The sequence below is a fragment of the Drosophila albomicans genome, chromosome X (assembly GCF_009650485.2).
Source record: "Drosophila albomicans strain 15112-1751.03 chromosome X, ASM965048v2, whole genome shotgun sequence".
Classification (NCBI taxonomy): domain Eukaryota; kingdom Metazoa; phylum Arthropoda; class Insecta; order Diptera; family Drosophilidae; genus Drosophila; species Drosophila albomicans.
The window spans coordinates 2,421,744-2,446,627 of NC_047627.2; the positions used below are offsets into that span (position 1 = coordinate 2,421,744).

General features: G+C 37.3%; 1 protein-coding gene across 3 annotated transcripts in view; it reads right to left on the reverse strand.

Moving 5' to 3' along the window:
- LOC117577718 (AF4/FMR2 family member lilli) overlaps positions 1 to 13,787 on the reverse strand; it is a 62,964-nt gene extending 49,177 nt beyond the window's left edge. The window contains exons 1-2 of one of the 3 annotated variants that reach the window (XM_052002980.1): positions 13,640 to 13,787; positions 10,795 to 11,321 (exon numbers count right to left, since the gene is read on the reverse strand). In XM_052002980.1, the coding sequence (XP_051858940.1) occupies positions 10,795 to 10,831 (37 nt within the window). In that variant the 5' untranslated portion in view covers positions 10,832 to 11,321; positions 13,640 to 13,787. Of the gene's footprint in view, positions 1 to 10,794; positions 12,525 to 13,639 lie in introns of those variants that run through there. The other 2 variants (XM_052002978.1, XM_052002976.1) reach the window with 2 other exon arrangements.
- Positions 13,788 to 24,884: the final 11,097 nt, after the last annotated feature.

The window sequence follows — 24,884 nt, forward strand, 5'->3', positions numbered from 1 at the left end:
TAGATAAATATCACCAAATAATAACATAAGATTATAATATAAACAAAAAATATGAACAACAACAATATTTTGTTTGAGCGGAGTTAAAATTAAAATAAGAAAATCGTTAAAGTAAAGCTATGTATATATGATGTCCTTGAAATATACGAATTTTCTAAAATATCATTTAATTCCAATACATAAATAAATATTATTTATAGCGTAAAATGTGCATAGAAGACTAATAATTAATAAAAATATGAATGAATAAAATTACACATACATTATTAGTCATAAGTATATGTAGATATGAATGAATATTAGACTGAGGGAATCAAAAAATTAACAATTAATTAAATAATATAATAAATTTTGCAAATAAAAATACATAAATTAAAATAATAATAGTAATAATAATAATAATAATAATAATAATAATAATAATAATAATAATAATAATAATAATAATAATAATAATAATAATACTATTAATAATAATAATAATAATAATAATAATAATAATAATAATAATAATAATAATAATAATAATAATAATAATAATAATAATAATAATAATAATAATAATAATAATAATAATAATAATAATAATAATAATAATAATAATAATAATAATAATAATAATAATAATAATAATATTAATAATAATATTAATAATAATAATATTAATAATAATAATAATAATGATAATGAAGCAACCAAAAAACACACTCTAGCTTCAAAGATATTATTGCACCACAGATTGACAGGCAACTGCAACTCCATCGCTGTGGCATGCCCCAAGTGTGGAGACTAGTCCTGAACTCCACTCTTGGGGTGTGCAATGTGACAATGTGGCATCTTAATAACAATAATTACACGCACACACTGATAACAATGAGGCCAAGGAAGGGCGGGTGAAAATGAAGTGAAGGCAAAGAACTGAGGAACTGCAGAACTGAAGAGTTGAGGAGTTGAAGAATTGAAGAATTGGTGTGGTGGCATCTCTCGATATTAATCGCCAGGCAAGCGGAAATGGGGAGTGCCACACAGAGATAATTTCGAGGTGGGTCCAGGTGCGGATTGCGGGCAGCAGCACAATTTGGCGGGGGCGCCCTTTGGGGAGCCCCCTCAGGTCTGTTTGTTTGTTGTTGCACCGTCGAGTGGCATGATTGATTTATTTATTTGAGCTGCGGACGACGCACGCGTTGCGTCTGCTGTCTGCTGTCTGTGGGCATTGGCAACGTCATTCGCGTCTTCGTTTCAGTTGAAAATCTGTAATCATTGAATTAAATTATGCCAACCCCAGCCCCAAAAAAGAAAAAAAATATCCAACTGCTGCTGATGATGATGAAGATGATGATGAAGATGATGATCATCATCATCATCCCATCCATCCATCCATCTAGCCAGCTATCTGGGGCTGGGCTTTAACGCCGCACCCACACCTACAGAAGAAGAAAACGTTGAACAAAATCTTTGAGATTGCAGCACGCGTTTCAGTCCATGTTGTTGTTGTTCTTGTTGTTGTTGGTTGGTCACATGCCAAAACTGTTCATTGGCTGTGAAGTTTTTATTGAATTCATCTCCAACCGTCGACACCCACATGAAAAGCAGAGACAGCGACAGCGACAGCGACAGCAGGAGAGTGAAAATAGCTCCAGTTACAGCTAGAAGTCCAAACGCTGACCGTGCTTCAACTCCAGAGTCTCCTTTTTTTTTCTCTCTGTGATTTTTTTTTTTGGGTGCGCCTCACGTTGCGTGGGCTGCGTTTTCAATCTGCGCTTCGTGCGCTATTTATAAACTGAATTGAATGGAACGAACGAACGAGCGAACGAACGAATGAATGAATGAGTGAATGAATGAGCAGACGAACAGACGAAGACAGATACGGACGGACGGACGGACGGACGGACAGACGGACAGTCAGCGAGGCAGCAAATAATAATTGCGCTGCTCAATTAAAAAAGCTAAAGGTAGAAATAAGTAAGAAAGCTTCAGTCGAATGTGTTCGACTGTGAAATACTTGTTTTAAATATACCATATTAATATACCAACAAAATACTAAAATATATACCAAATTATACATTTGGTATATTTTCAATAAAAGTAAAGCATTGCGGCATTAACTTCTAATATGTTCATAAAAAGTGTAACAAGAAATATACTAGAATATACAACAATTTATAATTGGTATATTTACAATAAAAAAAGGAATTTTTTATTTTTATTACTATACCGAAAATACTGAAATATATCAAAGCACAAATTTAGTATATTCTATATATTTTTACTAAGCAGCAAAATAGTGCAGTATTATTATCTAATATGCCCATAATTTTATACCAAAATATACTAAAAGATATACTTGTTTTTATTAATAAATGCAAAACAATGCGGTATTATTGTCTAATCTGTCAAAATATATATCTGGTATATTTTTAATAAAAATGGAATATTTTTTTTATTTGCCATATATGTATTTAAAAAAATACAAAGCCATGCAGTATTATTGTCTAATCTGCCCATAAAAATATACCAAACTATATATTTTTTATATTTTCAATACAAATATAGCCACACTATAGTATTCTTTAATAATATCATTCAATATACAATATACCAAGGCATATATTTGGTATATTTGATATATACTTTATGTGAGATGCCTTCTTCTACCTTCTTATAATACTTTTCTAGCCTATGGATAGCGGGTATCAAAATCAACGACAACAACGTCCACTTTGGGTTTCATCTTCAACTCAAAAAGAGGTGAGCAGAGAGGGGGGGAGGGCGAGTTGTTGCCACAACTTTTTACTGGCTCACATTTTGACATTGCGTTGGCGTTTTGGGCAAAACAAAAAAAAACAAGAAAAAAACGCTTGTTGCCAAGCCTTTAATGAATGACTCTTTGGCCCTGACACTGGGACCTGGAACTAATCAAATTGTTGGCTGCCACAACGGGGCAAGCAGCGTTCAGCGTGCAGCATACGGCAATTGGGCGGGCTAATTTATGCGCCCCGTGCGACAAGCAAAAATCACAAAAGCATCTTCGGCGGCTGGTTTTCTTTTTCTGTTTTTCATTCTTTATTCTTTATTTTTTTTTTACTTTTTTTTTTGAGCGCATTTCCTGGCCGGAAGCGGCAGCCGGTCTAGTCTCAAGTTGCGCGTTTAGTTTGGCAACTTGTGGCACGTGCTGCCGTTGCAAGCATTCAAAAAAATAGGCAACAAATTGTGCGAGGCGCGTGCGCCGCACAACAACAGACGAGAGCCTCGATGAATGGAGGCAAATGGAACGCTGCAATCACTCAAATGTTGCTTTTGCTGCTGCTTTTGCTGCTGCTGCTTTTGCGGTTTGTTTTGCTACGCAAATTTTCAACCAGGCTGCACAGCTGCTCAAGGCAGGCAAAGGACAAAGGTGCCAAGTCCTCTTTATGCTCTCCTCTTTCCACCCACACACAGCCCGGTTTTTGGCCTCCTTCTTGCCGTTGTTCGCTGTTGTCGCCATTGAAAGTGAAAAGTTTGCCAAAGTGCGAACATCGTCGTCGACGTCGACGTCATAAAAATATGCGCGTCAAAACAAACCTAGTAAAAGATTCATTAAGTTTGCAGCCTTGCTACTCGCTTTCATTTCTTTTTCCCCTGCATTATTTCTCTTTGCATCTGGTCAGCGTCTGCATTGCGTATACGCAACGTTGCAGCGCACAACTCAACAAATTTGTAAATATAATTTCATGTATAGTTAAACCCAATTAAATGTGTAAGACAATTCATTCAGCTTGTTGCTCATTAAATTTCTTCATTCATGATTCTTTTTAAAGTGCTTATTTTACATTGAATTATATCTCCAGTATTTTATATTTCTGCAACTATTAGTTTGTTAAAAATAAATTAAAACAGATGACTAAAATAAACTAAAAAGTAAGTGAAAAGAAAAGTGCAAATTCAAAAAAAAGGGTTAAGCATTTCAAATATTTAAATGTATTAAAATTGTATTTAAACATTATTATATAGCGCATTCGAATAAAATGATTAAACATAAAACCGAAAACAAAAGAAATTGAAAAAACTTGGAGAACCACTTTTTACCACTTTACATTTAAGAATAAAGATATTTCCGAGTTTCCTTCGTGTCAAACATATTTTCTAAATTTACTTCTTTGAACATTGATAATATATATACATAAAAAATGCAGCTTATTCACATATTAATAATAAGTATATAAACAGCAGCCTTTTTCTAGCATTAAAGGATTAACTTTTATTGTATTAAGAGATTACTAAAATGTATATTTAAAAAGAAAGAATGTATTAATTATAATAATAATAAAACTCATAATACATGGAACAAGAAAAAACAAAAATTGCTACAAAATTGTATAACAAAAGGCCTAAATTTGATACATTAAGAAATTAAATTAAATTATACATAAAAATAGTGACTTCTAATGTGAAAAATATAATATAATTCATTAATTTATATTACTGTTATAATAGAAATTATATGATAAACAAAAATATGGAACTATCTGATGTTTTTAATTGTACACCAAATGAATGACAATAATTAAAAAATGTCTCATGTGTTACCATAAGTGTTGTAAGAATTTTCCCAAAACATTTTGAACCACTTTTGTGAACCGGTTCGAGGCTATTATTTGAGAGAAGAAGAAGAAACTCTTGCTGCAGCTGCCGGGCGAATGAATTCTGTGCATCCTGTTTTGGGACTCGCTGCAGTTGCAGCTTTTATTTTCCCAGTTATATTTATTTTTATTTTTTGGGAAATTGCCCAGCACACACACACACACACACACACACACATGTATGTATGTGTGTAATAACTATGCAAGAACTTGCGAAGGGGATTTTTCGTATTTTTATTTCAAACTGCGCTGCGCTTTGTTTGTCTCGCTTTATTGTTGTTGTTGTTGGTGCTTTCTGCATTTTGTGTGTGTTTTCTTATATTTTGGACGAAAAATTAAAAGTGAGCTGAGCGAGCGAGTGAGAGAGAGAGAGAGAGCGGAAAACAAAAGCCATAAGCGTATTTAAAACAAAAGAAAGTGCAAAACAATTCATGCGCCTGGCCGGAATCCTGAATCTGTGAATGTGAATGTGAATATGTGAATATGTGAATAAGTGAATGTGTGTGCACGAATGTGAATCCGCATCCGAGACTTGGGGAGCAACGACAACAACAACAACAACAACAGCAACGAGTGAGTGAGTGGCGATTCGTCCTTTTGGCTCGTCCTTTGCTCGACCGCCCGCTGTCGCTAGCCAGAATAAAAAAAGAAGAAGAAAAACGGACACGGCTGCGACCGACGGACTGTTGACTGGCTGGCGGATGCACCTAGTGAGTGGAGACGAGCGCCGAGACGTCGCAGCGGAAGCAAGCTTGCTGCGCGCTGTTGTGGCTGATTATGCTGCCACAGCCAGAAAGAGAGAGAGAGGGAGCGAGGGGAGTGAGAGTGAGAGAGTGAGAGAGAGAGGGAGACAGCCCCCCAACGAAGTTGCAATTTATTTGGGATGTCCTGCAGGCTCCGCAGGAGCATTTCAAATGCACTCCACCTACTGCTCCTCCTCCTCATCGTCCTCATCGTCCTTCTCCTTCCTCCGCCTGCTGCTTGCTGAGCCGTTTAAGCCGCAGCTGGACAAAAGTTTGACATCCACATGACGACGCAGAGCGAGTGAGAGTGAGAGAGAGATAGAGATAGAGGACTGTTATTTGTTATAACAATTGGGAGAGAGAACGATATGGGTTGCCATGGCAAAGCTGGATAACAATGCCAGCTCGCGGTCGGACAGACAGTCAGACAGACAGACGGACGGGCAGTGAAGGAACGGACGGACGGACAGACAGACAGACGGACGGACAGACGGACGGACGGATGGTCGCTCATATAATGGACACTGTTTGGTCGATAATCAAATTAAAAGCCAACTTCTTGCGTGAAGGTGAGCAAAGCCAAAAGCCAGGCACCAGACCATCACACACACACACACACACACACGCACACCAATGCTAAGCTAGTTCGTGTCCGGCGCGTGTTTCGCTTGAAGCCAGCTGCTCCTTTGGCTCCGCTTGATTAGACATTTGACCGTTTACTTCTCTGCTTTTTATTTTAAGGCTTTTCGTATTCAAGCGCAACGCGGATCGCCTCAAGGGTTGAGGAAAGTGAAGAGTGTCCTGTGACAAAACAGGTGAAAATAATAGTTCATCGAAATTTGTTTGCCACAAATCAAAATCTCTGACATATTTTGATTATTTAATGGTGAACTTTCTTTTATTTATTTACAATACATGAAATCGAATAGAAATAAATTTATTCAATTGAACTGCTCAAGTTTATTTTATTGCTTGAAATCGATGAAAAACAACTTTTTAAGTTGAACTTAAAATATTTTATTGAAACTTAAACTAGTCAATTATGTAATCAAAGAGAATATTTTTTGGGGATTTCATTTGTTAATCCTTTAACCTTTTTAGAACCATATTTAATGTCGGGACTTTACGAAATCCCATTAAAAATAATATGCAAATATTTAAAGTTCATCGGACAGTTGATGAAACTAAAGAATAAAGTGAAAAATCTAAAATTAAATGATTTCGACTAATAAATTGTGACTTGAAACATTTTTACTATGATAATATTGGGAACAAGTAAAGGGTTGAATAACTGTAAATAAAGTCCTTTACAACGAAAATGAAATTTCTTAGAAAGAAAAGTAGTTAATATATATTTTTTCTAACTCTTCTATCCACCAGAATTCTTAATCCCCAAATTTCATTATTTTCATAAAGAATTTGTTTATGATTCACAAATGTTAACTTAAAATGTATAAGTACAAAATACTTCCATTTGAGTCCATTTTAAATTAAATAAACTATATTTTGGTCGTTATAAGTTTGAAAAAATAATAATTGCTTCACAGTAATTATTATTTATATATTCAACTGTTGAATAAGAGAAGATTCAATCGCATAATATATGATATAAAATATGCTAAAAATATATACCGTAAAATACTAAAATATGCTAAATGGTATATTTAATATACTGAATAGTGTTGTATTGAAAATATGGGTACACAAAATATGGTATATTTAATATACTGAATAGTGTTGTATTGAAAATATGGGTACACAAAATATGGTATATTTAATATACTGAATAGTGTTGTATTGAAAATATGGGTACACAAAATATGGTATATTTAATATACTGAATAGTGTTGTATTGAAAATATGGGTATACAAAATATACTAGATATTCCATTCAACAAGATTTTCCAAAATAACTTGTATACTTTATATCTAATTGCAACCAAATTTACACATTGCAATTAACTAAATATTAACTGAATATTATTGAATTTAAATATTTTGCATATTTTAGTATATACATATATTTATTTTAGTATTTATAGTATATTTATCAAACAACAAATATTGTTTGCAATAAAAATAATCAACTTATAGAACATTTAAATGAAATTTTATCAACCAGGTTTATCGTTTTTCTTTTGGCCGAAAGTGATATGGAAAAGAAGAAACATCTAAATTAAGGGGAAGAAGAAAAATGAGACGTGCTGTTAAGGCATTTGGCAATGGGACTTGTTCTTGGAAATTACTCATTAGTTGCTGATAAGAAGATAAGAATAAGAGGCAGCATGACGAAATCTTGTAAATTCGGAGATCAAAAAGATTCCAACAACAACAACAAAGTGACGAACAAATAAATAATGAAATTGTAGCAATTAATTATGATGTGAGACGGACAATGAGAGAGGTGAGGAAAGCAGGGAGGGGAAAAGGGGGGTTAGATAGAGTTGAACAAGAGCAATTTTGGGCACAACACAATCTATCGATAACAGATAACTCGCTCTATATATAAAGCACTTCGAGAGACTCCCAAAAAAACACAAAACAAAAAAGAAGAAGAAGAAGAAATACGTTGTTCTCGATCGTCAGCAATTAGAAGAAGTTGAGGTGGAAGTTTTTCTTATCAAAATTCGAATTGAATGGGAAACATTTCGTGGAAGATACTCTTCACTCCTTCCGCTTTTGATTTGTAGCACAAACTGAAGTCACAAAAAAGAAAACAGGGCAGAAACAACAACAACAACAATAACAAGGCAAACAACTTTGCGAGCAATTAAAACTGTTTTGACGACACTTGGGTGGGTGACAGAAAGAGATAGAGAAGGTCTCAGGTGGGGCAAGGCAGGTGATAAATGATAAATGATAAATGGCCAGCGTGTTCTGTACTCTGGGAACGTGGCAAGTGCGTCATTGGGCAGTTCAGGGCTGGACGACGATTGTTATCTAGATAAAGCGCAGATAACAATTGCTCGAATCTCAGCCAAAAAACAAAAAAAAAAAACTGAACAGAAAAAAACACCGCATTGGAGTCACATTTTATGATCAGAGCGATACGGAAATGCCCAAATATGAGTGCAAAATTCACAGGCCCCAGTTTTTTTTTTTTCTTCTTCTTTTTTTTTGTGTGTGTTTTATGGTTATACGGTTCTGATTTCCCTTTGAACTAGCCGTGACCAGGCGCAACACTCACTCACTCACTCAGTCGCAGTCGCATTCTCATTTATTTGTCATGTTAATTGCGACCATTGAGATCGGACAACAAAAAGGAAAAGCAAAGCAAAGCTCGCCAATCGTCGTCATAATAGTAATAATAATAAGAACAATAATAATAATAAGCAATATAGCCTCAACTAAATTGCGGCCAACTGCGTTAACTTTACAACCGCCAACGCAAAACCAAAAGCAACAACAACAACAAAAAAAACAGCCACAACGAATCTGGGAAATCATTGCAAACACACCTAAACGGGCGGGCTCTGATTTCAGAGCATTTGCGATATCGTCGCGATAACCGATTCTGTTCTGTTCTGTTCGTTTTTTTTTTGTTTTTTGACTCGTGCGAGTACCCATAGTATTCGCAGACAGATACGAAAACACTCACACTCACATTCACTCACGAACGAAGGCGAATAATATCGATATATTTATGATACGAAAGTTCAAGCTGGAATTTGAATATATTCTATTCATTGTGTTTCCTAATTTCTATTTCACATTGAAAATAAATATTTATTATGCTTCCCAGTTTCGTTTCAGCTTATACTTGATTCAAATTCAGATTTAACAAATTCCATTTATAATTTTAATATACTTTATTTATTGTGTTTCCTAATTTCTATTTCATTATTTTCGATTTGAATTGAACATTGAAAATAAATATTTTTTATGCTTCCCAGTTTTCTTTCAACGTCAACTTGATTCCATTTCAGATTTAACAAATTCCATTTATAATTTTAATATATTCTATTTATTGTGTTTCCTAATTTCTATTTCATTATTTTCGATTTGAATTGAACATTGAAAATAAATATTTTTTATGCTTCCCAGTTTTCTTTCAACGTCAACTTGATTCCATTTCAGATTTAACAAATTCCATTTATAATTTTAATATATTCTATTTATTGTGTTTCCTAATTTCTATTTCATTATTTTCGATTTGAATTGAACATTGAAAATAAATATTTATTATGCTTCCCAGTTTCGTTTCAGCTTTTACTTGATTCAAATTCAGATTTAACAAATTCCATTTATAATTTTAATATACTTTATTTATTATGTTTCCTAATTTCTATTTCATTATTTTCGATTTGAATTGAACATTGAAAATAAATATTTATTATGCTTTCCAGTTTCGTTTCAGCTTTTACTTGATTCAAATTCAGATTTAACAAATTCCATATTTTTATAATATGTATTTTGTATTTATTCCATATTATTGAATTTGTGACTTAAACAATTCTATTCAAATTATAGAATATAATTGAATACAATAGAATTTACGGGGACAACATACTAATTTGCTTCTACTTTCGCATTTTCATTTACTTCAGTTTATATTTTTAATTTTTTATATTTATTATGCGCTCTATTTTTAGTACCATAATTTATCACAATTTGTTCCATAGTTTTGAATTCTAAGCTACGCTTATAATAAATTTGCCAACTGAAAGGAAGCATACAAAAATATTTTCATATTTTTCTCAAACAATATGTCAATATCGCTTTTATCAAGAATAAAACTGCGATACAATTCAATTGAAATTGTTACCCACAGCGTATACTCAATATTTGGGCAACAATATATTCAAACAAATGTTTGATAGCATTTGCTTTCGAAACTCCATATTAAAAATGATAGATTATCCATCGAGTTTGAAAACAGTGATTTTTTTCGATAGTAAACAGAAGTGAATTATCGATTATTGTAATATTAATTATTCATTTCAAAATATATCGAAAATGCAATGATATGACAAAAGGGTTTTGTTCAAGATTAAAGTTTAATGAATAAACAAATAATCTAAACTATCGAACATTCGCTATTATTTTTCCAATATGAAGAATAACATATCATTAATATTTAATATAAATATTTAAAGTTCGTAAAGTCTCATTTAAAGGCTAGTTTTGGTAATAGAAAAGTTAAGTCTTACTATCGCAACTATCGATATGCATATCGATAAGTAACAAATGTTAGAAAATGTCCCAATTAACTTCATTTTACGCATCCCGCATTGGGTTCCCTGTTTCCCGTTACCCGTTTCCAATCCCTACCCACAGGTGTCCCAACTTCCCCACAACCACCCTCCTAAGCTGGTCAGCTTTAAGAGCTTTTGTCAACTTGGGATGAATAGTTGCCAAAAGGGAAGTTTTAAAGGGGTGCACTTGTTGTGCTTGTTCTTCTTCTCCTTCATCTTCTTCTTCTTCGTACTCACCTTGTGCAATTCGAACCGCGGGCATTTTAATTCTCATTTTTGTTTCAATTTCCAAAGGTGTTTCGAAACTTTGGCGAGCGCTCGCCCCCGCAATGGCAGCTGGGCGGGCTTCCTCTTCTCCTCTCCTCTCCTTCGTTCTTCAAGTTCTCCTCCTTCGTCTTTCCTAGTTGCTCTCTTTCGGGTTGTCGTCAAACACTTGATAAATGTATTGTTTGTTTTTATTTTTATGATTTACTTTGATTTGATTTTTATTATTGCACTTTTCCTTTCTATTTCTTTTTTTTTTTTTTTTGTTTGCTTGTTTGTGTTTCTTTTTTTAATTTTCCATATAAAAAAATGCACTACTTTTTTGTTAAATATGTTTTCCAAGTGATTTTTGTGATTTGAGCAAATTTGATTTATTTTGTTGTTGTCGGAGGGCCGTTTAAATGTTTCTCAAGCGGCGGCCACTCGGCAGCTTAAGTTTTGTTTTATTTATTGTTGTCGTTGTCGTTGTTGTGGTTGTTGTTGTCATTTTGTTGGCAAGCCTTTAATACAATTACAAAATGATTTATTAACATAATTCGATTTATTTCATTTGATATCGCAAATTGAGCAAACAAAACAAACAAAACAAAAACAAACAGATTCGCATTCGCATTCGCACTCAAACACACGCACACAGAAACAGAAACAGAAACACACACACAAACACAGAGTGCTTGCTTGCTTGCTGGCTGCTTCCTCTTCTCGCTTCCTTCTCTTCTATTCTTTATGCTTCGTTTCTTATTGGAACACTGCCGTTCTTTCTTGTTGCTCTTGTATTTATTTGCCTATGCTTTGCTAGTTGTTGCTGCTGTTGTTGTTGTTTTTGTTGTTTTTAGCGCGTTCTTCATTTTCCTTTTTTTCTGTTTTTTCTTTGTTTTTGCGTTTTCTGTTTTGCTTCACAACTTTATCGTTCGCTTCGATGTTTTTGTCTGACACGTTCACGTTGCGTTGCGGCTTCGTCCAATTGGCAAAACACACCAAAATTCGTCTTCCAATTGGAGTACACAACTCTTTTAGCACTTGAAAAAAAAAAACAATTTGCACTTTCTTAACGTGTGTGTGTGTGTGTTGTGAGTATATGTGTGTTTTACCGGCTAGATAATAATGTGTTGTTGGTTGGGCGACGGATGGTTGACGAGGGGGGAGGAAAGGAATGCGCGTTGTGTTTTAGCTTTCAATTGGAGAGCGCGTCAGCATAATTTGTTTGTTTGTTGTCCTGTGGCTAACTGTTAACTGATAACTGTTATTGTTGCAGTTGCGTTTGCTGCTGCTGCTGCGTGCACCGCGACGACGACGACGGCGGTGGCAGCCTCGTCAGTAAAAATGTGTGGTGCTAACGTTAACGGCGGAAGTACGCGACTACTGCGAGGCGTCGAGCGGCGAGCGCGTCTTCGCTGACTCTGCTACAACTGCGACTGCGACTGCGGCTGTCGCTCTGTTGTCGTAGTTGTCGTTGCTGTTGTCCAACCAACAAAGCACAAAGCGCCGTAGCGACACCAACACACACACTCCAACACGAACACCAACACTAACACCAGCGCACTAGCACACGAGGCCAGTGAGTGTGAATGGGCAACGGGCAAAGAGAGAACTTCGTGTATTGTGTCGTCGTCGTCGTCGGCTAAACGAAACGAAACGAAACGAAAGCTTGACGAGTGGACGAACAAACAGTCCACAGTGCGTGAGAGAGTAAGCGAGCGTGCATGTGTGCACGTATGTGTGTGTGTGTGTGTGTGAGTGAGCGAATGTACACACATGTATGTAAGGTAGTTTTGTGAGAGAGAGAGTCACTGACTGCGACAGTGGCAGCGGCAGCGACTGCGGCAGAGCGCTTTTTGATGCGAGCCTAAGGAAAAGCCAAGCAGCCAAGCCAACAACAACAACACGAGTGCATGGTCCGAACGCGACGATGTCCTGCGAGCGACTGTTCAGATAATTCAATTTTATTTTAGGGTTTTGCACTTTAATGCCAATCTGAAAATTTGATTTTGGCTAAGCGACGCCAACGTCGACGTCAACGCTAACGCCAACGCCAAAGCTACGCAGCCCTTTACTGTTGGTGGTGGTTTGTTGTTATTGTTGGTGTCGTTGTTGTTGTTGTTGTTGTTGTTGATGGTGGTGGTGGTGTAGGGTGGAGGGTGGAGGGTGTAGAGGAGGAGGGGAACGAGGTGGGTTGATGGTGGTGGTGGGTTGCTGGGCTGCTGCTGCTGCCGTCGACGTCGCTGTCACTGTCGTCGTTGTCGTTGCGTTTGTTTATTTGGTTTGCTGGCACTCGTTGGTCCGTTGGCCGCATATGTGTGCGTATGTGGGGGTGGACACACACACACACACATATGACTGCGAGAGCGAGCTAGCTTGTGTGAGCGGGCGAGCGAGACAGACTGCGAGAGAGAAAGAGAGAGGCGAAGCTTGCGCCAGTTGAAACAAATGAAAATAGCCAAGTTCGATGTGGCGACGTCGCTGTTGACTGCGCTGCTCCTCGACGCGCCGCGACGCGACGTGACGCTGGCTGATAAGAACGCGTCTCAAACATGTGTGAAGTGTTAGAGCAAGGGGTTGGGGGGAGTAGGAAGAGGACAAATACAGCTGAAGGAGACGGAGACTGAGAAGTACATAGAAGTGACAAAAGTTTCAAAGCCGGCAACAACAACAATGCGTGCGATAACAACAACAAGAAAAGCTTCGATAACAATAACGATAACGATAACAATGCGCGCGCAGCTTAAGCGACGACTGCGCAACATTTTTGCCGCGCAAAAACACAAAAACAACAACAACTTGCAGCATTTTTCATATTCAATATGAATGTGTAAATTACCAGCAGAATCAAAAAAAAAAAACAAAACACTCTCGATATTTGTTTGTCACAAAGTTTTCCGACTTTTCGCGCGCGTCGCTTTCGTTGTGTCCCCGGTGGACCGGTTGAACTTGTGGCAGGAACTTGTGGCACGTCCTCACAACGCGGCTGCTCGTGTGCATCTAATAAACTAAACTTAGTTTATGCCCATCTTCCATTCAACAAGAGGCCACAGCGCTACAACCGACCAAACCACTCGCAACGCCAACGTTGGCGTCGTCGTCGTCGTCGCAACGTCAGCGTCGCTGCCAGCGCCAACGGGCAGTTTGTTACTCCCCCTGTGAGCTGTGCGCTCTGCCAGCGTCGCTGCCATCATTTGGCGTAGTTAGTCAATGAGTTGAGCTTGGTCTTTTTCTGGGTTGAAGTTCAGGTGGCTGCTGGGTGGGTGTTTAGTTGAGTGTACTCACAACTCACAACTCGCAACTCGCGAGTGCCATGTGAGTGTTTGTTTGCATTGTATTCATTTCAAAGTGAATGTCTGCCGAGATTTCTGTGCTCTGCTCGATTTCTGTCGCTGGGGTATTCACGAATGCATTCAGATTCGCACGTGTTTCGGGCATGAAATACACTGTTCGAATGTTGCGAGTATATTCACGAGTGTATTCATATCTATATGCAAGTGCACGCACCAGGTTATTCATAAGTAGTATACATATTCACATGTAGTATACATATGTGTTTGTGAATATATTCACGAGTGTATTCATATGTATTTGTGAATATATTCACGAGTGTACTCTTAAAAATTTTTTTTTTTATATTTACTAGTGCATACATATGTATTTGTGAATATATTCACGAGTGTATTCATATGAATTTGTGAATATATTCATGAGTGTACTCATACCTATTTTTTTTAATATATTTACAGGTGCATACATATGTATTTGTGAATATATTCACGAGTGTACTCCTATGTATTTTTTGAATATACCCATGAGTGTATTCATATGTATTTTTTTAAATATATTCGCGAGTGTATTCATGCGTATCTGTGAATATATTCGCGAGTGTACTCATAACTATTTTTTTTAATATATTTACTAGTGCATACAAATGTATTTGTGAATATATTCACGAGTGTACTCATATGTATTTCTTGAATATACCCACGAGTGTATTCATATGTATTTTTTTAAATATATTGTATTCATACGTATCTGTGAATATATTCGCGAGTGTATTCATATGTTTTCGTGAGTATATTCATGAATAATTTTTGAAACATTTTTTGTTCTTTAAAATAAAAGTTTTTAGGTGTGTGCGAATATATTAACGAGTGTGAATGAATGTATTCGTACATTCATGACTTATTCAAATTGAATTCATTCTTACTTAGGTCTGAATGCATTCATACTCGAGAATATTCACGAATCACATATCATATCACACACATTAGCAAACACAAATTGTGGGAGTGAGTGTACTCATAAGTGTGTGTGTTGTGAGTGTGTAGGTGCGTACTCGCTGCAATTGGCGTCTGCTGCTGCTGCTGTTGCTGCGAGCTGCTGCACGAGAATGCTCATACTTAAGCTTAATGCTCGCCCACCGCGGTCAACACCGGCTAATGCACATTAATCATTGCGGCAGCGACGGCGACTGCGACTGCGGCAGAGGGCAATGAGTTTGGTGGGTGGCTTGCAGCATGTTGCAAGTTGCAAGTTGCGAAGCGGCCAAGTCTGGACGCGGCAAACTGTTCGAACCACACAGACACACACACATACTCATACATATGTACGAAGCTGCTGTGAACGCTGCCGACTGCGCTGCCTAGCATTGCACCCATTAATGTCAGGCGCTTTGATATGCGAAGCACACAGAGCACGTACTCACGTATGTGAGCTTGTCTCTCTGCGTGTGTGTGTGTGTGTGTGTGTGTATGTGTGTATGTGTGTGTGATGCTGGCCCAAAAGTGAATGCGAATTGTTTTTATTGCAAAGGTTTTGCCTTATTGTTAATTGTGCTGCGGCTGTGTGTGTGTGTATGTGTGTGTGAAAGGGAGAGGGATATAGTGATGGGGGGGGGGGGGGACCAGAGCGAGATGGCTAGAGATCATTAGCGCGACACACATGTGCAAGTGTATTGTGAGTGTCCACTGAGACACAACTTCAGCTTTAGCTTTCCTCCCCCTACACACATGAACTTCAGTCGTGTGTGTGTGTGTGTGTGTGTGTGAATCATATGACACTCGCTCGCCTGCAGCTTCGCAGTTCAGATAACCTCAAGCTTAACCCATTGTTTAGTTGCCCCCCTCCCTCTCTCTTCCCCTCTCCACCACTCGACTCTCCACTCACTCACATCACACACACGCATATCTCATGTGTGTGTCCACAGTTATTGCCCCATGGCTATAGCATATGTATCGGCGCATTTACTTATGTGCACACACACACTCGCACACTCACACACTCACATACTCACACGCATTTACACACACTCGCACACACGCTCACATGTGAAACGCACTCACACGAGCGTCGCACACGCGCGTTCGCCCCATCGATTGGCCATCGTTGCTCTCGCCATATACCTCCCTCCTCCCTCCCCTAACCATTTGTCCCTCTTCTTGTCCTCACCAAGTTCACCTCCTCTCTCCCCATAACTCAACCTGCCTGCTGGCGAAGCACCGTTACTCGCGCTCTCACACACAGGTAGCCACTGTGAGAGCCAGAGAGCGTTGCCCAAAACAAATGGGAGAGCGAGAGAACGCTGCTGCTGCTGCTGCCGTTAGCCTTGTCTGGCTGAGAGCAAGAGCGAGCGAGAGATACGCACATGTGTGAGAGCACAAAGCACATCGAGAGAGAGCGAACAACAGTCGCCGCAGTCATCGCAGCAGCTACAGCAGCAGCAGCAGCAGAGACGAGTTTGGCCACCTTCGGATGGGGTTACGTGCAGACGAGCTTTGGCATCCGTCGCACGCTTATCAGTCGCCGATGCAGCGTTGACAGCGCCGGCAGACGCGGACAGCAGCATCATCGCACAAAGGGTTATATGCCAGATCGAAATTGTATAAGCGACACATACATAAACACATGCTACATTCATATGTAGGTTAAGCACGATGACCAGAACACGTATGTTATTTACTCGTAACTTGTTGGCCACTTGATTGATGATTGAGTCTTTGAATTTGAGTTGCATCTTGAAAATTTTGATTAAAAGAATAAATGAAACTTACGTACCATCGACTGTGCATTTGTATTCGTACTTAACCCATGTAACATCCAAATTTCCCCAGACTTGTTGTATAGTATTAAAAACTTTGCTTGAGCAAAATGATAATTTAAGAACCTTTACAAACGTAAAGGTAAATCCAACTAATATACAATAAATGTTGTATTCCACTACCAAAATTAAAATCTATGCCAATCTTAAAGATCACAATAATATTGTATATAGACCAATCAATGTATTTATGCATTTTTTTTTTTGTTTTTCTTTTTTTTGAGTCTGTGGCTAGTAGCTAGCAGTAGCTAGCACTCCCTATATAATATATAATAATTAAACATGTGAATAAATAAATATTTTTTTTTTTCATTAGAAGATCAGTTACAAGTTAATTAACACTTTGCTGGATTATAGAAACATTATTTCTTATTTATAATTTGTGTTCGTTAATTTACAATTTCTAAAAATTTTCCTGAAAGTTTTATTAGAAGATCAGTTACAAATAAGTTTAACATCTAACTGGAATATATAAATATAATTAGAATACCCAACACAATTTAATATTTATAATTTCGTTAATTTAAATTTAAAATTAAATTTTTTTCTTTTCTCAAAAAATTGCATATTGTGTTTTGATTAATTTAATCTGTTTAAGTAGAAAATGCTTGAATACGTTCAGTGGCCAAATACAAAAATAATCCAATTTCATCAAATTATATTAATTTAATTAAGGTTCTCATTTGTTACATTAATTTTAATTTATTTAAAATGCGTTTTTAATATTGACTGTTTATGGTTGACTGCATTAGAAAACAACTTGCAAAAAGAAAATCAAATTGCCATTTTGTAAAGTAAAAGAAAATAAAATATAAAAGTAGAATATTTTATATAGTTTTCGCTTCGGATTTTTGCCAAATAAATATTATTTAATTGTTTAAATTAGAGAACATTCAGCAGCGATATGATTTTTATACCCGCTACTCAAAAACGTCTTAGTTGCTTTTGTTAACAATCTGGTACATTTTGCAATCTATGGTATATTTTCAATGTTACAGTATATTAATATACCAAATTCGGTATATTCATTTAATATATTTTAAGATTAATATCACACTGTTATCTTTCTATTATAATCTCGACTGTAGCATTCTTACTTGTTAATATTAAAAATGTTTTATATACTATAAGCTTAAATATTAAAACATTCGCTTCATCAATATTTTCTATGTTAAATTAAATGCATATTTTGAAATGTTTTCATTAAGTATTGTGAATATAATCGACTGTTAGTGAAGCCAACAAGCTCATCGAATCATAATTATAAACGTAATTTTAATCATACAATGTTGTGACTGCTGACTTTTTAGGGCTTGTCCCTCCGCTAAAAAAAAAAGGTTAAACACGCTGTGCGGGTGTGTATAAGTGTGTCTTAATGTGTGTGTGTGTGTGTGTGTGTGTGTGTGTGTGCAACAGTTGCGAGATTTGTATAATAATTTTGTCGATTGTTTTGTTTCGCATTTTGAGTTTTGAGTTTCGCTGTTACGGAATGCGGTGACATCAAACAGAACCAAAAAGGAGCACTCGTAATTACCCTTCGCAGCGGCATTTCAATAAGTAAATAATAAGCACAGTTCGCCGTGTGGAGGGAAGTGTTATGAATGGATCAGTGTATATATATATACACTATATATCGCATAATGTATGCACACACTATACAAAGTATAGGCAAAGCCTCACGCGCTCTTGTTTGTCGGCGAGATGTGAGGTAACTGCAACTGCTGGCTGCAACAAAGCTTGCAACGAAAATTACAGAATTGCCGACAATTACCACGGAATAGGGGGGAGGGCGGAAGAAGAGAAGGAGGAGGGGATTTACTACCTCGCTGTTTGTGACATATGCGGAGCAAGCGAGGCGAACTGCTTGAGTTTTGAGTGTGCACTCCTTGCAACTGCAACAGCAACTGCAACTGCAACCGGGCTTTGCCAAAGTGCAGCGAGCAAGCAAGAGAGGCAACAACAACAGCGGTCATTACGCGATCCTTGCGGCGCATGTCCAGCATTAGAAGTGTCGACAAATTGGCCAAGCGATCGATCGTTCGATCGATCGATCAAGCGATCGTTCGCTTGTTGCACACCTTCATCATCTGGCCATGGGGCAGCTGTTGCATTAGCATTAAGCTTGCCACATCTCGCTCGCCGACTGGCCATGATTGCTCCTTAAGTGGCGGCCCCAATTTGCAATTGGCCAGCGGCCGCCTAAGCCACAAAAGCTGCCCATTATCACGGCTACCGTTGTGCAATTCTTCCCCATCCCCCATCTCGTGCAATCTCCCAACCTTGCAACCTGCAACCACAAGCGCGCTGCCCTTGCCTTGCCTCTTGCCACAGCGGTTGCCGTTTTCTTCGTTTTTTTTTCTCTCTGTCTTTTGCTGGGCAGGGGCCGTGCCAGGCGTCGCCACGGCGTTGCCCAGCTATTAATTGTCGCGTGAAACGGGCTTTTTTGTTGGATCGATTGCGGGTCACAGTCTCGATAGCACCGCTATGTCAACCCAAACCCAAACTCAAACCCAAACCCAAACAGTTTCCTTGACTGGGTGACTGGTGGACCCAGCGACCCACCAAAAGCAACAAACCAACCAAACCAACCAACTAACGACCGACAGACCGACCGAGCGGGCGACCGTCGGCGTCACCCGCTGTGCGGCCCGTGGCACCAATTGAAGAGGTCTCTCTCTCAATGCCAACGCTTGGCCGTTGATCGATTAAACGAGCACCAAACAAATCAGCAAAGCAACGTCATCCGCAGCACTACGAACAGTCAAATACTCTTACATTCACTTATAGTAGTTACTATTTGATTTACTGAGGGGAATATACAGCCACTCGGTAAGAGCTGGAAGGTTGCACTGCAAGGCGATCTGAAGATAACAATTTATAAATCTTCTTAGACTAATAAAATATATATATGCAAATTTAAGAGCCATATCAATGCCAACGCTTGGACATATACCCATATATTTAACGGTAAGGGCAAGAAGGCTGCAAAGCTGGAAAGTTGCAATGCAACGGAATCTTACGATACAAATTTATGAATTATTGTAAACTTTAATAATAAGTGAATAGGTTTCTCAATTATATTTAGCAATATTGTAAATATTAATAATAAATAAAAAGATTTATCGGTTATATTTAGCATATAAACTCTTACCCAAACGGTAAGAGCTGGAAGGTTGCTATGCAACACGATCTTAAGATATTAATTCATATAAAATTTAAAGAAAAACTGAAGAATTCTCTCAATGACAATGCTTGACCGTATAAATCTATATTTATCAAGTTAACTCTTACCAAAACGGTAAGGGCAAAAAGGCTACAAAGCAGCGAAGGAGCGAGCGAAGTTGCGAAGCAAGTACGCTTAAAACTTTATAAAAATACTTGTTTCCTGAACATGTTTAGTATTTGACTAATCACTTATGTATGATACAGTCCATAGTGCGATGCTAAAAAACAAATTTATAAATTATTATTTTTAATATTTATAAAAATTAAAGAGGTCTTGCTCTTGCATTGCTAACGCTTGACCGTATACTCTTATATTTAGCATATTAGCTCTTACACAAACGGTAAGAGCTGGAAGGTTGCAATGCAAACCGAATGAAGTTGTTAAACAAGATGGCTACAATTTTAATATTCTATATATTAAAATTGTATTATATTTAAAATAGTTACTATTTTACTTACTGATAACACTATCAACGCACAGCCGAAACGGTAAGAGTTAGGAGGCTGCGGGACTATCGGTTAAAATCTTAATAAAATTTCTCGGTATTAAAAATATTTTTTAAGCGTTCTTAAGTTACAAACTTATAAGTTTTGCACAATTCATAAAATATACATACAAATCGAAATATTAAAATTACAAACAATATAACTAAAGTTACTGGGGCTAAAATGATGTTATATTCATAGATTTAATTCAACTTTTGAATACTACGCATTAGTAACTTAGTTTGAAAAATGTTTAATAGTTTTCTAAGACAGCAACGAGGATATTTGGAATTTGGCAAATCAGAAACAGCTGAGGCATAGGATTGCCTTTTTACTTTTCATCTGACCGATAATTATCGCTTTACCTAAGCTTAAACAAGAAGGCCTTAATTCAGGTTTTGGTTTATGGAATAAATTCAGGCTGAATTTCAAGCTTAAGCTCTCCTAGCGTGTATTTAAAGAGTAAAAGTAAAAGTAACTTACTATATACATAAGTCACTTGTATTTAGTTCAACTGTATTATGTGATATGTTGTTCTTCTAATATGTTGATATGTGATATGCTGATATATTGTTCTAATACTATACATTAGAAAAATAATTACTAAATAAATCACATTCATTTAGTTCAACAGTATTTATTTGATATGGTGATACGTTCTTCTAATATACTGTTCATTCATATATTAATATGTGATACGCTGATATATTGTTCTAATACTACATATTAGAAAACAACGAACGTTTCCTATAAGAATATATTTCTGGAATGATCATACAAATGACAGCTTTATGAATTTGGTATGTATTTTATAGTGCTTTGATTACAAACTTTCAGAGAGCTTATAGGATTAAATCAAAAAGATCAGAGATTATTAAATCGATATTTCATTCGATCAATTGAATGTAAGATCAACTGCATGATTTGCGATCTTTTTGATTTTATGTTAAAATATTCACAAACTGAGCCTTTACTGTAGCAAGTTTCATTAAAATAGCTTCCAAGTTGAGGATCTATATATATAAATGTACATAGTATTATTGAAACGAATCGATTAATTGATCGAATGAAACATCGATCATGCACCTTTGGTAGCCTTGACTCTAACTAGTTACATTGCAATAGCTTCCAAACAGGGCGTCAAGCAATCAGATGGATCATATTGACTCAACTTGGTTGTTAGGGTATCAAAATTTGACAGCCCCTTCCTCGACGGTGGTGTTGTTGTCGGTCGCCACACATTCCGCAGGATGCGGGCCAACGTTTCATTCCGTTTTCGATTCCGATTCTGATTCCGATTCCATATCGTTCCGCGTTGACAAATTGTTGATTGACGCAATCCGTTGGCCAGGGCCGCGTAGCCATGGAATCTGTTTTTTTTTTTTATTTTTATTTTTTCCTTTCTGTTTGTTGCTTTCCTTTGCGGGCTGCACTGTGGTTAGACTATTGGTGATGATGTTAGCGACTACAGCTGTGGTGTTAGCAAGCTAGCTGAGGTGGTGAGGTGGTGAGATGGTGGTGGTGGCTGCTCTTAGGGGCCTCGCTCGGCCGGTTTGCTTCTTGTTGTTTCCGTGGGCTAAACAAAGTTTATCGATTTAACAAAATTCATTGAGCCCAACGAGCCAACGAGTGCCACATTTGGCTCCAGCCACGGCCTGGCGTTGCAGGTGCGGGCCACAGCTGGCACAGAGGAGTGTGGAGGGAGGAGAGACAGAGAGAGAGAGTGAGAGAGGGAGGAGGGGACGAAGGCGGCCCTTTGGTGGTTTTGGCTTTGTTTAGATGACCCAACAAACTCTCGACTCGACCCGTTGGCCGGGCACTGCCACCCAACTGATCGATTATACATTCGATGGCCATGAAGGCTAACAACTAAGTACTATAAACGCTCTGTTGTTGTCCTCAATGCCCTTCTGCCGTGCCATAGATACCGATACCAAGTGCCCCCCTTATACTTCTCCTTTCGTTTCTATTACCTCGCCTTGGGAAATCAGCGCATTTCGTTGTAGATCTTCCACTTGTTCCACTTAATCTCCCAAATGGTTTTTCATATCAATTACAGATCTATGGCAGCGCCTTTCTCAAGGATCTCGAGTCCTTTACCCCTTGCAGCGAAGTCACAGCCACATCTGTGACTTCGCTTAATTGAGTTTTCAAATTGTATAGTACAAGTGGCCGGCCACACTTGACTTCTCAAGTGCCACTTGATTGCGAGTCCTGTCCATCTCTCCGCCTGTCCATGTCCTGGCAGCAATACGTACCCCATGCAGAGCAGTAGGCGCCCCTTTAAAGGACATTGTTTTTACATTTTGCGGGCAGCTCTTGAAATGAATGATCACCAGAGAAATTGTTTGAGTGTCTTTGGTGTGGTTGACTTCAAACTCAAAAGGTTAAAGTGATACTGATCGAATGTTGTGGTAAAGAATTATAAAGTTAGACACGCATCATATTTAAATTTTAAAGTATGCGTTTTTTAAGAATAAGGATTTTATTGCATATTATTATAAAGACATAAAATCTGAAAAATTAGTTAAATATTTAAAAATATATATTTTACGGGATTAAAAATGCTTTCTTCTTATCCACTAATATTATAAACAAATATAAATTAGTCCAAGAATATTAATTAAATATTGTATGAATAAAAAAAAAATTTGTTGCATCTTGTTAGTAATAACTATAATTTTTTTAATTACATAAATTTGATAATAGAAAGTAATACAATATGAAAAAAATATATGTATTTACATTTTGAAAAATCCATTTCTTTGGGAATAAATAAAATAAGTTGTAGGTTGTTATAAAGAAATACAAGTAAAGAATTTTCCAGTCGAGTAAATGCACAACAATATACCAAATTATGTACCGCTATATTGCCAGATTGCCGTCCAAAGCAACTAATACCCGAAGTAGGAAGGCGTTCTGAATAAAATGAAAACGGTGCGGTAATTTTAAATATACCAAATTCATATACCGCAAAAATAGTAAAAATCTACCGAATGTTATATTTGGTATATTAACAAAGTAATATATTCAAAATATACCATGTAGAAGAAAATATACCAGAGTAATTTTTTTTGGTTTCAATATTCAGATATGTTCAATACTAAACTGTTTTAAAAAATGGTTTTGATAAGATTCACACTGTTTTTTGGAATATTTCTTTAAACATTGGTGTTGATAAAAACCAATACATTATAATAATATGGCATAAAAAATAGATTGGTATCATTGATACAAATATTGCTGAAAAAAAGATTTATTAATTTTCCATTTGAGCTGCATTTATAATTTATAATTTCGAAAGAGACCAGAAAAATTGAGGAAAAGTCCCAAACGATTTGAAAATGAGTGTGAAATTTGAATGTTGTGCGAGTGTTGCATGATGAGTGTGTGTGTATGTGTGTATCTCAAGTGTGTCTTGTCTTTCCTCCCTTCTCAATTTACAGTGTCCAAGTGACAATATTGAGAACATTGAGAACAAAGACCGCAAAGACCGAAAATGGGAAACAGTAGCAACATTTGCCATAAAACACAAGAACAAGAACGAAAACGAAAACGAGAATGAATGTTTTTGGTAAATGGGAAAATAAAATAAATATTTTTGAATTAATGGAATCTCAAGTGTGTCCACAAATGGAAGCAATGACAATGAGAGCGAGTCGTCGCATGTTGAGTGTTTGGTTCTTGGGGTCGCATCGACTGATCGATGGTGAAAAAGGGAAACGTTCTTTTTTTTGTATTTTCTGTTGTCTTTTCTGCCCAACAACGCGACACAATGTCAAAGTCGCCAGCGGCAACATTCGGTGGCAGTGGCAGTGGCAGTGGCAGCAACATCATCATCAACCGCAGCCCCACGGCTAGTCTCCATCTACATCTCCAATGCTGTCCGTCCTTCGTCGTCCGTTCCGTTCCGTTCCATTCCGTTGCGCTGACTGGCATCGCCTCATGGACAAACATATGGCTGACACATGTGCGCGATGCGCCCGCCCAGCTTTCTTTGCTTGGCCGCGAGATCGCGACGCGGGCGTCATGTTATTTTTAAGCATCGTGGGGACAACGGATAGACAGTGCGAGAAAGCAAGAGAGAGACAGACGGAGAGAGAATAAAAGTGAGAGAGGCCACTGAGCCACTGTCAGCTATCCAGATCACAGATCCCACTCAGTGACACTCGAATACGGATTCGAATACGGATTCGGATTCGGATTCGGTTGCAAACAGACAAATCACACACCAGGCATTTCTGACCAGACATTGTGCCACAGACCAGAC